Source organism: Heterodontus francisci, chromosome 19, assembly GCF_036365525.1.
Source record: "Heterodontus francisci isolate sHetFra1 chromosome 19, sHetFra1.hap1, whole genome shotgun sequence".
NCBI classification, from domain to species: Eukaryota; Metazoa; Chordata; class Chondrichthyes; order Heterodontiformes; family Heterodontidae; genus Heterodontus; species Heterodontus francisci.
The window spans coordinates 71876203-71891999 of record NC_090389.1 but is presented as its reverse complement, the minus strand read 5'-3'; the positions used below and the strand labels follow the sequence as shown (position 1 = coordinate 71891999).

At 45.6% G+C, this 15797-nt stretch overlaps 1 protein-coding gene across 5 annotated transcripts in view; it reads left to right on the top strand.

Annotated features, from left to right (window-relative positions):
• LOC137380173 (inter-alpha-trypsin inhibitor heavy chain H3-like) overlaps positions 1–15797 on the top strand; it is a 199673-nt gene that overhangs the window by 103489 nt on the left and 80387 nt on the right. For 3 of the 5 annotated variants that reach the window (XM_068051928.1, XM_068051926.1, XM_068051929.1), the window contains 7 exons: positions 321–350; positions 678–844; positions 6210–6314; positions 14366–14528; positions 14638–14748; positions 14837–14965; positions 15047–15163. In XM_068051928.1, the coding sequence (XP_067908029.1) occupies positions 321–350; positions 678–844; positions 6210–6314; positions 14366–14528; positions 14638–14748; positions 14837–14965; positions 15047–15163 (822 nt within the window). Of the gene's footprint in view, positions 1–320; positions 351–677; positions 845–6209; positions 6315–10730; positions 10968–14365; positions 14529–14637; positions 14749–14836; positions 14966–15046; positions 15164–15797 lie in introns of those variants that run through there. The other 2 variants (XM_068051927.1, XM_068051931.1) reach the window with 2 other exon arrangements.

Sequence of the window (15797 nt, the reverse complement as noted above, 5' to 3'; positions counted from 1 at the left end):
GCCGCACTTTTTTGTGCTCAAATAGCAGACAGATAGCTCACTGAAGCCTGAGATACACGCAAGTCTTTTATTATCAGTTTAGGTACCTACTTATTATAATTAGTAGTACACCGTCCTGTTTACTAAATGTGAAATATGTTCTTAGACTGCAGTGGTACATGAGCCTCTTTTGGACTCGTGGGTACAATTGATGATTCACAAAATTATATTATCAAATTAATTTAATTTTTTATCCTATTCCATTTGCTTGTATAATTTGTGTGTGTAATGAATGCATTTTATAACATTGATGTGTTGGTCCTTTTTTTGGCTGGCAACAGAAAAGAAGCCCCAAAGAGCATGGCGTAAAAGTAGGTTTGATATCTCTGATACTATTTATTTCAGTAACACTTTGTATGTAATTTTTAATATATTGGCGTTTTTTTATCAGTTCTGTTAAATTCTCTTCTTTCCTTGAACAGTAGTTTGATTGACTTTGTTTTGATGATGTACTGGGGCTGCAATTTTGTAAAATGTATTACCCATTGTACACTATGACCATTTATAGCAAAAATATTAGATGCTCTTTATCGCTAATGTTCCAGGAGAACAGCACACAACACTAACCTAAGTCTAGTTATTTTAGTTTCTTGCTTCAGTCACTTCTCATTGAAACATTACCCCTTAATTTCTTTCAGCCTGTGAGGGAGCTTGAAATCTATGGTATGAAGATTGATTGCAAAGTTACATCTCGATTTGCTCACAATGTGATAATCAGCCGAGTGGTAAATCGAGCAAATGTGTCGAAGGAAGCTTTCTTTGAAATGGAACTACCCAAAACAGCCTTCATTACCAACTTCAGCATGTGAGTATTAGCTACAGTATTCTGTCAAATTAGCATGAACAGGCTCCTCTTTTGTGTTATACATTTAGGTTGAGCAATGTAATTATGTATATGGTGCACAACGACACTGTGAGCTGTGAAACCTATAGTAAAAGCTAAAAAATATGTGCAGTGTTAATCTGGGTGTAGAGAAAAATCTGATAGAGAACCAACTGAGTATGTTTCATATATACTGTGGGAAAATTTGGAATATATTGTATCTAAAACTGAAGATCAAAAAACCCTGCCTGTTTCTACCTCAACAAATTCATTTTTGTTCATACAAATTGAAGCATGTCTAAATCTTTAGTCATATTGCTTAGATTATTAATACATGATGGAGGGCTATGGTCACCAATATAAATGTAACATTCATTCTCGGTTTTGTCATGTTTTGCTCATTGCTAATCCATTGCTACTGACTGACCATTTTTGCCAAATCAGTACTTAATTTTGTGTAATTAAATACACATAAGAGCTTTGCCCAAGTCGACTAACAAATAAACTGTTCAGAATTCAGTGGGAATATATGAAGTTACTGAGTTGTTTGCATCTCTGATTATATATTTTCTTGTGTTTGCCTGTTTGAATTTGGGGAGACTGGTTTGAAAAGGTCTGTATTCAGTGTTGCTGCCTTATTGGTGGCTTTAGAATTTATCCATTAATGAGGAAATAGCACTGAGGAAATAGGGCGGCACAGTGGCGCAGTGGTTAGCACCGCAGCCTCACAGCTCCAGGGACCCGGGTTCGATTCCGGGTACTGCCTGTGTGGAGTTTGCAAGTTCTCCCTGTGTCTGCGTGGGTTTTCTCCGGGTGCTCCGGTTTCCTCCCACAAGCCAAAGACTTGCAGGTTGGTAGGTAAATTGGCCATTATAAATTGTCACTAGTATAGGTAGGTGGTAGGGAAATATAGGGACAGGTGGGGATGTTTGGTAGGAATATGGGGTTAGTGTAGGATTAGTATAAATGGGTGGTTGATGTTCGGCACAGACTCGGTGGGCCGAAGGGCCTGTTTCAGTGCTGTATCTCTAATCTAATCAAGCACTGAGAACAAACTAACAGTATTGTTAAATTGAAACAGGTGAACTCAGAAACATTCGAAAAATAGAAAAGGGCAGAAATTCTATGAGAGGTGATTCACTGCGACTTTGTAGCCCAGGAACCAATGGATTGATGCAATGTATTTCACAGTAAACATAAGCAGTCAACCTCTGTTTCTCTGTGCAATCTTGTTACAATTTATAGTTTACAGTGCTATAAGCTGATAATGGGGTATACAGCTTTAAAACTCTGGATTCTACAGCAGTAAAACCAGTAGAACCTTGGGGTCTAACTCTACTATAGTTACCAAAACCCAATTATTTGCTGATGTTCTAATATTCCATGTGCAAGGTCATATGCCAGTTGAAATTTTAAAAAATCATATAATGGAAGGGCATAAAATATGGAATGAGAAAAGGTCATTTGGCCAATCAAGCCCATTGCTTCCTGCTGATCATGTCCAATCTGCACTGTCACCCAGACCCTAGATTTTTACCCTACCCTTCTGGTAGAAACCAGGCAGGTGGGCAGTTAAAACAGAGCAGATTAGTTACCTCCTCAGAACTTGCCCCATTCCTGCCCCCTACGCAAAGTTCTTCAAGCAGCTGAGGTGTCCATCTAAAGCAGGCAGAAGCTTCATAAATTTATGCAAATTGAGGCCTATTAACTATATAGGTCACCAATTGCATTTTAAGTGAGTCCTGAGCAGGAAAGCCACCATGGCTGGCCCAGAAAGTTGGCAGCTGTTGAGAAGGATGAAGAAGCACAAAAGGTAAGTCAGAAACTTACCTTTGTGGGGCCAGGACAGGCAGATGTGCTTCTCTGGATCTCACACGGAAAGCCATGAGCTCTCCAACCCCATCCTTCCCACAAGACCCACCCAAATCGCTCCCCAGCACTTAACTGGAAGCTAATGGGAGGCCATGGGCTGCCCACTCTTTGGCAGCCAGCAGCCACTCTGTGCTCTCTTCTGGGCAGGAAGTGAACTGAAGGTACATAAAGTCATTTAAATAAGGCTCGGTGGCTAACATCATTGAAGACATTCTGCTATGGCTGGTGGGTGGAAAATTAGCCTGCCAGAAATCCACTCAAATAAGATAACCTACCAGCACTGTACATACCCCAACCCCCCACCCCACCACAACCTTAGTCTTCCAAATGAATCTTCCTGAGCTCACAGGAACAAATCACTTGTTCAATATCTCAGGTGACTCAGCCTGTGCTCAAAGCTATGAAGGTGGTTACCAAATGCACAACATGTGTTATTACATTGCGCAAGTCAACTGGGCACAGTCCACGTTGCCTCCATAGTTAATCTGTTTACTATACTGGACAGAAACCAACCTCCGACTTGCAATTCCAGGAAATATATAAAGGACCCAAGTTCTCTGAACTCGCTGTGCGTGGAGCATTCAGTTCAGATTCAAAAATTTATTTTATTTATTTAGAGATACAGCACTGAAACAGGCCCTTCAGCCCACCAAGTCTGTGCTAGCCAACAACCACCCATTTATACTAATCCTACATTAATCCCATATTCCCTACCACATCCCCACCATTCACCTGCCTACGCTAGGGGCAATTTACAATGACCAATTTACCTATCAACCTGCAAGTCTTTGGCTGTGGGAGGAAACCAGAGCACCTGGCGAAAACCCACACGGTCACAGGGAGAACTTGCAAACTCCGCACAGGTAGTACCCAGAACTGAACCCAGGTCGCTGGAGCTGTGAGGCTGTAGTGCTAACCACTGCGCCACTGTGCCACCTTAAATTGACTGTACTATTTATAAGAAAATCCAAAAAACAGGTATAACTTCAGAGATATTAAATAGCTTGGTGTGAACTGCAAGACAGGTGGCTCATAAACCATCAAATCCCCTTTATTACATTTTAATTCCATTTAGGTTTCTAATTAATTCTGTTTATTTCAACATTCTAGTCTTTTAATGGTGAGCTTTCCGTGGAATTCTGAGACCTTTTCATCTTCTGCTTGTGTCATGATCAGTTTCGTAACATGTAAGCAGGCCACTGAAAATCACCAATACATTTTTCTCATGGATTCTGCAAAAAGCATGTCATATATCCCCATCCCCCCACCCCCCAAAACCTGCATCTCCCAGAATTCCTGATATGTCAGTAGTTTTGTGAGATCAGTATTCCCGCTCGCAGTTTGTAATGTTCTTTGGTCTCCAGAGCAGAAACCTCAAGTTGGATCTAGGAGCAGAGAAGAGGGGCAAATCGGAGATTTGCTGTGCAAGTGGGTGAGGGAGAAAAGTGTTAGTGTGAACAGGGAGTAAAGGGCAAGGACACCAGCATGAACTGAGGACTGGGGATTTGGAAGAGTGCTAGTGGAAATTGGAGAGTAGAGAAGAAGATTGTCAACATTAACTGAGGGAAGAGTGAAGATAGTGCCAGCACAAACATGGGGGAGGAAAAAAGTGGCAGTATAAACTCGGAAGGGAAGGAGTTCATTAAACAGTTTTGAAAAAAGAACGTTCCAGATTCAGCAAGATAATACCAATACATAGCCACAATATTGTCAATTTCTCTGTGATAAATTAGCAAAAATTCTAACAATTCTTCTGCAGTATTCTAATTGGCCAGCTTGTAGAAATTATTACAAGATAATTTGTAGGCATTTGAGAAATTATTAGCTGTTTTTTCTTTGTAAACCCTTGTTCAACTTTCAAAATATATATCTTATTTTGTCATTTACAAAAATTCAATGATGTAATGAGAAATGCTATAAAGTTCAGTTAGAACAAGAACAGACTTATTGAATATCTCAAATTTACACTAATATTGGAACACATTTGCAAAAAATGCAATCTTCTGTAACATTATACCTTTTACTGAAGTGCTGGATAAGATAGATTTAGCTTCTTTCATAAGAATTGGCACTTAATTTCTTTGAATCTGGAAAAGAACAGCTGATTCTGTTCAGTCCAGACTGTAGCATTTCTCTCCTCCTTTGTCTCTGACAGTTTTTTCTGGAGGTTTGCAACCAATGTGGACTTCTACTGCTGTGCATTCCTTACTCCTAAGATTGACTCTTCCATGGTTTTGATTTCTCCCATCCTTATCTCCTCTCTGACTTTCCTGTGCACTGAAGACCATCTTTCCTCTTTCACTTTGCTAAATATTTCCAAGATATCTGCAACCCCTCTCACTCTGGGATTGACCCTTCTCTTTTTGAAATTTCTACTCATTGCTCCCTGCCTGCAGCATTCTCCTGTCCAGCGTCTGACATTGTTCTCCTAGTTTCTTTCTCTCAGAGATATCCTCAACTCTATTTCCAAGGCAATTTTCCGCTAATGTTTCTGCATCCATGGCCCATCCAGTGTCCACTTAGCATTTCCAAGGTCATCCTACTAAATGTGCAACTATGTGTTAAAATATATTATGGTAACTAATAGTTAGAGGCGTATTAAATTAGTGTGTAACTTCCTCTTTGAACAGTATAAATGGAATTAAGAGGAGTGGGTTATATCTACTAATTACTTTCTAGTAAGAAAGATGAAGTAGTTCTGCAAGATGCCCATGTTAATATGAATTGAGTATCTTAATGAATAAGTATACAAAATAGATCTCTCTCCTCTATCCCCAGCATTCCATTCAAAAACAGAAATAGATATTCAACATACTGTTATGACCGAGGTGGGAGGAATGCACGGTTAATTCAGTCCCACTTCTCCAGATGTTCACAGTATATCAATAAATTTTCCTACTTATCGAAACAGCCAATTAGATCTCTATTTGACCCCAGAATAAAGCACACCAACCAGGGGCTGAATTTTACACCACCCCAGCGGGTCGGATGGTGGCATGGGGGGCGGCGTAAAATTGAGCGGGAGGCTTCCGCCTCCGGTCAACTTTATGGTGGTCGGGCGGGGTGGGGGGGGATTGCGGCCCGCCCACCCACCTGAGGCCAATCAAGGCCCTTAAGTGGCCACTTAACGGCCACTTAAGGGCTCTCGCCTGCCTCCACAGGTATTTTACCCGTAGCAAGCGGGGGTGCTGGGGACGTGAAAGGCGATAGCAGGTGTCTCAATGTCCACTGAAATCCTTTTTCAGTTTTTTTTTAATAAAACATAGAATCCTAGGTTTCAAAACAAAAAAAAATCCTGTAACAATATATCTTGCCAACTAAAAAGGTGATGTGATTATTACAAATCTTATTTGTGTTCTGTAAGAATTTTTTTTTTCAAAATAAAGAAAATGTGGAAGACCAGTGGAAGATGTATAAGAAAAGATGAATGAATCAGGTTCCTCATGTAACATCCATGTGATTTCTCTCTCTGTAGGACTCTAGATGGAGTGACATATGTGGGAGCTGTGAAAGAGAAAGAAGTTGCTCAGCAACAGTACCAACAAGCAGTTTCACGGGGACAGACTGCAGGGCTTGTAAAGTAAGAACAAATTCATACCATTTAACTGATGATCTTCATTCTTCATTAGTTTATTCCCCACACTATCTGATGAGTGAAAGTCAGTATAAACTGCAAAGAAATGAGAATGGATACAAGAACCTCCAGTGGCAGTGTCCCTCCTCCACCCCCAATAGAGAAACTGTTGAACATTTATCATCACCTCTTGCCAAGCCAGTTGTCAACCCACCTCGCTAATGTTTCATTAAATCTATGCAGACTTACCTTTTTCAAAATCTTGCAATATTAGGGGTAATTCTCCTGTTCTGAGCGCTCAGCAGGAAACTAGCTGAGATTGAAGTTTCAGAAATTGGGGTTACACTGTTGTAGCCCCATCTCCTACACTCACTGGGCTGCATTTCACAAGCTCACCACCGATCTTAGCGACAAGCTTCAAAGGTGGCGGCCCACATGCGTGGGCTTTACATTGCGGAGCCACCGCAATATTAAATTCAGTGGCTCATTTACATGGCCGGGGCGGACCCTCCCCGATGACGTGGAGGGGGCGGGTGGTTCATCCTGGCAACAGTGCAGGTAAAAGACATTTTTAAAGGGCTTCCAGTCCTTCAGTTAAATTTTAATTTTTAAAGAAATATGAGTGTAAAAAATTAAATAAAGTTATCCTGACCCTCTCCCACCCCTCCCCCAATGACCATCAAATTTATTACTTGCCTTCTCCCCCAACAAAAAACATACCTTGTGCTCCCAACCGTCCCCCAACAAATTTCATAAACTATGAACTTTACCCCTTCCACCACCCCCTAGACCAATCAAAAACATTTGACTCCGCTCTCGTCCATCCCAGCCTGAAAACGTACCTGCTCCCCCCTCCCCAGCGGAGATCCGAAGGTGCGGGAGTGCTGGCCACTGCCACCAATACTTACCCGGTCCTGCTGTCGGTCCCGGTTAAGTATTTAATTCATTACTTTCAATACATTTACATATTTAAATTTTGATGCCACCGCCGAGTGGTAGGGGCCCACCACGAGGCCTTGCCACCGCCGGCAATATAGAGCCAGGCCTTCCCGACGACAAGGAGTCGGTAAAATCCAGCCCACTGTCTGCACATAGGATTCCCTACTAGTAATGCAACATCACAGGAACACTTCACCTAATTAAATAGCTTCTGATGAGTTCAAATATATTATGCATACTGAATGAGGTAGGTTTACTGATTGCTTCCACCCAGTCTCTCTCGGTGTAACTTGGGCTAACCCAATTGGAAAAATGGGCCATGAGCCTTAATGCATGGTGCATCACACTCAGTTCTGGGAAAGGGGAAAATGTGCACAGGAAACACCATCTAAAACAGGCGTGATTTTCATTGAAATATTGATTTGGGGACAGCACATCCTGCTCACCATTTCTCGATATTCTCGCATGCAAGATGCAGGGGTTCAGAAGAACTAATTTTGTCAAAATTAATGCTGGCAGCACAAATAATGCCCAGATCAAATAATTCATTCATGCCACAGATCAGGTTAAATCTTATGACGAGATATTTCAATAACCAAACTGGTTCCATTTGTTGCAATTCTTAATGTTTGATGCATTTTGTGTTGGCTGCGTTTGCTGACAATGCAACCACTAGGTGGCGCTGTACTGGCACATGAGCAAATGCAGCCTATTCCACTAAAACATCACAGTCTGCGACATTCAGGCAGCTGCCAGAACTAAAGATGGCGCTGCTCAAATAATCACAGAAAGGCAACATAAACCTATGGCAGCACATAATGGAAATGTTGGAGACTCGGAGAAAGTATAAAGTCTCATCGAAAGTGCAGCACCTCTGACAGTGCTGCACAATTCTATTGGTTTCAGCGCCATCCCACTCTCTGGCTGCTCGCTTCCTGCTCCCGCTTCCCTCCTGCACCGCGCTGCCCGAAGAAGCAAGGCAATGTAGGAGCACATGGTTGAGAGGAGGGAAGCGGTGCGGCGTAGAGCTAGCATCTGGGGGAGAGTGTGGGTAAGGGGGAAGCGGGGAGCGAGCAGCCGGAGAGAGCAGAGGCCGACCAGGCACGTTACACGATGACGTACGCGTTACATGATAACGTCATCTGCGCATACGCCAACCAGTTCTGGCAAAGCAGAACTCAGCGCACGCGGAGAGAGCAGGACCCCGTCTGTGCGTGTGCGCAGCTTGGCGCAGTCTGATGACGTCAGCGCCCAGCTGCGTTGTCAGGAATCACTTTGTTTTGTGTTAGGCTGCATTTGCTAACAATGCAACCACTAGGTGGCGCAGTATTGGCACATGTGCAGATGCAGCCCCATCGACAGACATGTCACTGTCTGCAACGTCTCAGGCAGCTGCCAGTAATAAAGATGGTGCTGCTCAATTTGTCACAAAGAAATGAATTGATCCCAAACCCCATCACCCCGCAATGCCGCAATCGCCCCCTCCACATCCCACCAACAGTACCCTACTCCCTCCCTCAATCGCTGCTTCCTTCCCTGCTCCCTCCCGTGATCGTTGCCTCAATCACCGCATTCAGCTTCCCACTCACTCCTGCGATCGCCGCTTTGCTTTGCTGTTCCATCCCACTCCCGCCTCACTGCCCGGAGAAGCAGCGGGATGGAGCGAGCGAGGTGCAAGTGGTGAGGGAAGGAAGCGGCAAGGCGGGAAGCAAGCGGCGAGCTGTCGGGAGCAGGATGAAGCAGGGCAAAGGTGGGTACGGGAGCGAGCGGAGATCGCGGCGGGGAACAGGGAAGAGAAGCGGCGATTGCGGGAGGCGATCGCGGGAGGGAGTGGGGAAGAGAAACGGTGATTGAGCTGATGATCACGGCCTGAGGCAACACTCGAATGTCGTTACAACTGACATCATTATGTGGTGACGTCGCTGCACGCATGCGCGGACTCATATTGGCAACCTGACAATTGTTCAGATGCACCGATGACATCTGTGATCGCTCTGCACATGCTCTGTATTGTCAGCAGACACTCCATTTTTGTTATTGAGTTCTGATAACATACAGAATAATGGATAGAGGGGAGTGACTACAAGGTTGTCATCTGCTTGTGTAAATCATATCCGATCAAATGAGATTAAATTATGCCTTGGAATTATTTTCTTCCATCCATTTGAGTTAGTTCCTTTAACCAACCGCTGAAACAGATTATCTGGTCATTTATTTCATTGCTGTTTGTTGGACCTTGTTGTATGCAAATTAGCTGCTGCCTTTCCTTACAACAGTGACTACAATTCAAAAGTAATTCAATGGCTGAGAAGCACTTTAGGATGTCTTGAGCTTGTGAAAGGCACTCAATGGGCTGAATTTAGTGTACTCGTTGCGAGTCATGGTGACAGACCCAGAAGTGGGTGCCTTTCCCGCTCGTCACGTGGGCAGGCGGCCACTTTCCATAATGGAGGCCCCAACCAATCACGCGATGGGAGCTGGATTTGAGGCACTGATGACAGCGTCAGATGATTCCGGAGCAGGTACTGGCACCGTTTTTAAAGCCCTGCCAGCCCTGCTTGCATTGCTTTCTTGCACTCATTTGCTGCTAGCTCTTCACGACTGAGACCCTGTGTTGCAATGATTCTGGACCTCCCACCCCACCGAGGCGGACCTCAAAGGATGGCAGAGGCAAGACACACAGGGTGGACCCACGGTTTAGTGATGCTTCCCTCTAGAATCTTCTCCAGAATCTCCTCCAGGCTGCAAGGGAAAGGTGGGAGGACCTCTTCCCCAATGATGGCAAGAAGTGGTCCTCCCACTTAACCAAGCAAGCCTGGATGGAGATCACAGAGGAGGTCAGCGGCCATGGGGTCAGCACCCTGGACATGGGTACAGTGCCACAAGAGGGTCAAGGACCTCCTTCATTCTGCCAAGGTGAATGCTCCATGCCTATTTTTAGGGATTGGAGGTGGCTATGCAGGAGGAAGTGGGACATGGCAAGGGAGGCACTACAACTGTGCCGGCAGAGGGAGTTAGGCTATGCCTCATCCTGACAGATGCATGGCTGCATCTTGGCCACAGGCCACTTTCTTTCACAGCTAACCACCATTAACTCCCCTGAAAGTGGACGGGAGCATGAGCTATATAGGATACCCCAGTAGGGGACAAGGGGCTGACACTAGCAGAACTGTCATTTTTTATTTGCTCATGGGATGTGGGTGTCACTGACTAGGCCAGCATTTATTGCCCATCCCTAATTGCCCTTGAGAAGGTGGTAGTGAGCTGTCATGTTGATCTCTATATGAAGTATGACTATCTCCTTCTTTCCACTTACAGGACAAGAGGGCCCATACCAGCAGGGAGACAGCCTGGACTGGCGGAGGCCTCCCAGACATCAGGCCTCTCTCCACAGCAGAGGAGGAGGCATTAGAATTGGCAGTGACCTAGGGCAGCTGCTCCATATCAGATGGAGAGACTGGCGTCTCTGTGGAAGAGAATGATGATTGTCTTCGATCGACATACAGTTCACTTCAGGAGACCCACATCATGCATGGTTGGCATGACAAGATCTGCACAGCCTAACGGACACATGTTTTTGTTCTCTCATGCAGGTCGACATTCGTAGGAGACACACCAGAACGGGGACAACCATCCACCTCTGGGAAGGAGGAGCACTCAGAGGATGCACCGTCCCATGACTCTTCTGCACCTTCCACCAGTGCAGTTACGTTCACCTTGGTGGGTTTCTGCTCGGCTGTAGAATCAGGGTCACAAGCTAATGAGGGCACTGCATACATGCCCGAGCTGCTGGCTGAGACTGAGACAGCCGAGGTTTCTGACGGTCGGAGGACTGTGGGTGGTCAGGCCCATGCTGAGCCCCAGGCCCATACAGAGCCCCAGGCTGATGACGAGCCTCTGGTGTTGACAGCACAGGGCACGCTGGAGTCGCAGAGTGAGGTTAGACAACATCAGACAGAGATGCCAGGCAATGCGCAGCCAAGAACGGACGATGGAGGGGTCCATCCATACCATGAGTACTGTCATGTCTCAGGCATGTGAGTGCATGGATTCCTCCATCGAGAGGTTAGCAACCCTCATAGAGAGCCAGATCCCACAAATTCACACAGATCTGCACACCATTGCCTTGGCCTTGAGCTCATCATAGCAGTGGCAAGGCAAGAGAAGGACGAGCCGCCTGGTCATCTCCAGCTCCTCGTCCTTCTCTGGTCAACAGTGAGGTTCAAGTGAACCTTGAAGGGGAGGAGGAGAGGCTGGCCTGCACAGCTGGGAGCTCCCCTCAGGGCGCTCCAAGTGTGGACAGCAGTTCCTCAGCCCCTTGGCCAGTGAGCCCAGCTGCAGCAGCCACGATGACTGTGGAGGCATCTGCACCTGTGCAGCAATTGTCAGCCAGCCGGGGCCCTTCAGGCCTCAGGCAGCCAGAAAGTGGTCACCGAAGGCATCAAAGGCCAAGGGGCAGCCTGATCAGCAGCCTGCCTCCAGCCCAGCTGCTAGCACTGGGGTTACACCTCATTGAAGCACTCGCAAACATGTAATGAAAACTACCCAGACACACTTGTGTTTTCACAGGTGTTTGAAATTTAACATGTGCCGCATCATATAAAGTTCTTTTGTTCAAGCAATTAACCTTCATTGTGTAAAAGTGATTATTCTATCATGCATTAATTGTGAGCTGCTGATTTCACCCTTCACCCTTCGTGGATGTCAATGTCAGCACAGGCCTCATTTGAATAGGGTCTCTCATGAGCCATAACATGTGGTTCAGCTGGGCACTAGGCATGGAACACAAATAGAAAGGAAGCGACAGACTAAATGCATTGAGGTGAGTCTTTATTCTTTTTACTCTGACTGGCCATCAGGGTGGCTGGAAGTGGGTAAATATGAGATTGTCTCTTGCCTCCTTGGCCCGTTGCTCAATCTGCCTAGCCTCCAGTACAAGGGCTTCAACATCCAGTGCTGCTTGCTCATCACCCTCTTCCACATCCTCCCTGTCAGTGGAGAAGTGTCGCTCAGTCATGGCATCTTCATGCATGGCCTCCCCTCTCTGCAATGCTAGATTGTGCAGAGCACAGCAGACCAACACATAATGCGTACCCCTCATTGGGTCATGCTGCAGGGCTCCACCAGATTGATCCAGGCAACGGAATCTCATATTCAGCAGCCCAGTGGCCTGCTCGATGGTCACTCAAGTGGAGCTGTGGCAAGTGTCGTACCTGTCCTCCACTGCATTGGTGAGGGTTCCTCACAGGCATCATTAGCCTTCAATGGGTATCCCATGTCCCAAGAATCCATCCCTGAAGGCGAGTGGGGCCTGAAAAGCTGCGACACCTGGGACTGACATCACCTTCAGGAAACGCTTTCGGTGGTTGCAGAACAGTTGAATATTGATTGAATGGGAGCCTGTCGTGTTGGTGAAGGCAGCTGGCTAGTCCATTGGAGTCTTGATGGCCACATGCGTTCAATCTATCGCACCATGCTCCCAGGGAAATCCAGCGATGCCCCCGAATCTGATGGCCCTCTCGGCCTGACTGTTAGGGTCAGTCCTATATTGCACATGGTCGCCAGCCCTCTTGAACAGGGCATTGGTCACCTTCTTGATCAGGTGGGCTGCTGTCTGGGAAACCCCATACATGTCCCTGGTGGATCCTTGGAATGATCCAGATGCGTAAAAGTTTAGTGCCACTGTGATCTTCAGGGCCACTGGCAAAGGGAAGTCTATAGGTCACAACTCGTCCTGCAGCAGGATGCGTAAGACGATGATGGCCTCCCTGCAGAGGTGTAGTCTTCACTGACAATGCTGCTCGGACATTTGGAGGTTGCTAGTTCAAGTCTGGTATACTCTAGTGTAGGTGAGCCTTTCTTGGCATGGCCAGCTGCTGCCTCTCTTGTTGTGGAGCTTCACGGGCAGGCGTAGCTGCCTCTTGCCCCTCCCTCTGTCAGAGGTGCCACATCACACCATGGGGGTCCAAAAAGACAGAGTGTATGAGACCTATGCCAGGTGACCAGTGGGCCGACGGAACACTGTTGAAGCAGGGCAACCCTGCCTTTGTAGCTGAGCTTTTGTTACTTCTCCCTGCAGAGTCCCTGATGGCCCGCAGTGACCACACTTGCTGATAGTCAACCCTTTCATCCAGCAGTATGGGTAGCCAAATATCTCACCCAAACGTTTGGTCACCCAATACAGCCACCCAAACCCAAGCTACACCACCCCCCCACTTGCAGAGCACCTGAGACTGTGTTCAGCCAGCTCTCCCGCCGGAGACTCTGACTCCCCCTTGCAGTGTGCACAGCACTGTGTGCCAACCATGGCCTCCACTTCCCCTTCTTTCCCTATGCAGTGCTGGTCATGGCTGCCTACCTGGCACATCACTGAGGTCTTGCCTTGGTGCCACCAGCTTTTAACGGTCCAGAATCCGAAGGTTCGTGAGGGCTGCCCACCATCCAATTAATCCCATTGAATTGAGATGAATTAGATGCTGATGTATTAAAAGTAAGTGTTCTACAGTTTTTTTTTTATTCGTTCATAGGATGTGGGTGTCGTTGGCTAGGCCAGCATTTATTGCCCATCCCTAATTGCCCTTGAGAAGGTGGTGATGACCTGTCTTCTTGAACCACTGCAGTCCATGTGGGGTAGGTACACCCACAGTGCTGTTAGGAAGGGAGTTCCAGGATTTTGCGACAGTGAAGGAACGGCAATATAGTTCCAAGCTAAGATGGTGTGTGGCTTTCGGTGAATTTATGTTACGCTCCTATCGTGCAGGGCGGCGATGCCACCTTGGTGATTTTCTGCTGCTGACTAAATCGAGAACCGACATAATGTTCCGGATATCCGGGCGGATGCTTCCAAAGCAATTCTCCGCATCCCCATCCCCCCAAACCCTCCATTCCCACTCGAAACAGCCGCACTAAATTCAGCCCAATAAATGCAAGTCTTTTTTTGCTGCCCCCTAAGTCTTTATGCAGCCATCATTGTTATGATGGTACCCTCACAGTGGGACAGGAACACATGATAGGAAGACAATGAGACCTTGTTCCTCAATATATCACGAGGATGCCCATTATCTTCCGTGCATGTAATAATAATATTTTAACTTGTTTTTTTTTTGTGATTCCCAAAGAGCGTCTGGAAGAAAAATGGAGAAGTTTAAAGTGTCAGTAAATATTGGACCAACCAAAAAAGTCACATTTGAACTAACTTATGAAGAATTATTAAAACGTAACCTGGGGAAATATGAGATGAACATCAGAGTTAAACCCCAGCAGCTTGTCAAACATTTCCAGGTACATTTCTAAAGTAGCTACATTACTAGTACATTTTAGTTGTGGCTGTGTTTGATTTTCTCATTTGAAGATATTTAAATGCTCTTACATTTTGAATTACTGTTTTCAGATTGATGTGCATATTTTTGAACCGCAAGGCATTGCTTTACTGAATGTTGATGCAAAGTTCCTAACAAATAATCTGACTTCAATTGTGCAAAAGACTCTTACTGCAACAAGGGTAGGTGGCTTTGTACATATCTTTGTTTATAAAAACGAGACCTAAGTGATAACTCTAAAAATTAACATTAAGTCACTGCTTCATTCAGGCACATGTTTCCTTCAAACCAACGCTTGAGCAACAGCGCAAGTCTCCTGAAAGCCATGAAACAATTCTGGACGGAGACTTCATCATTCAGTATGATGTCAATAGAGACCTGTCTGCTGGTAGTGTTCAGGTAATTGAAAATTATACTTAAAATAGAAGCCTCATAGGACATTTTGATGATTTATTTATTTAATGTTTTATGTTTTTTCAGATCGTAAATGGATATTTTGTGCATCATTTTGCACCTGCTAATCTATCCAGAATTCCTAAAAATGTCATCTTTGTGATAGACCACAGCGGATCTATGTCGGGGACTAAAATGTGGCAGGTAAGAAAGGTTTTTTTGGTGCAGGAGAGAAGGATGGAAATCCCTGTTTTTATCCTTCTTTTCTTCCCAGGTTTTGACACAAGCTGTGCCTGAAAGAGTGACTAACCTATTCCACACATCCACCAACATGAGAAAGAAAAAAAACACTCTCATTTATGTAGCAGCTTTCACAACTTCAGGATGTCCCAAAGTGCTTTACAGCCAATGAAGTGTAGTCACTGTTGTAATGTAGGAAAAGCAGCAGCCTATTTGCACAAAGCAAGACCCCACAAACAGCAGCGTGATAATGGCCAGATAATCTGTTTTAGTGATGTTGGTTGAGAGTTAAAACTTGGTCAGGACGCCAGGGAGAACGCCCAGCTCTTCTTTGAAGTACTGCATTGGGAGCTTTTACATCCACCTGAGAGGCAGATGGGGCCTTAGTTTAACATCTCATCTGGAAGATGGCACCCCTAACAGTGCAGCACTCTCTCAGTACGGTATTGCAGCATCAGACTAGATTTTACGCTCCAGTCTCCTTCTGCCTCAAAGGCTAGTGTGCTGTCATTGAGCCACAGCTGACACCAGATGGTGTTCAACTGGTCACTAGGAAGCACACGATAGTGTTCCAGGGAAAAGTATCCCTCTGATTCTT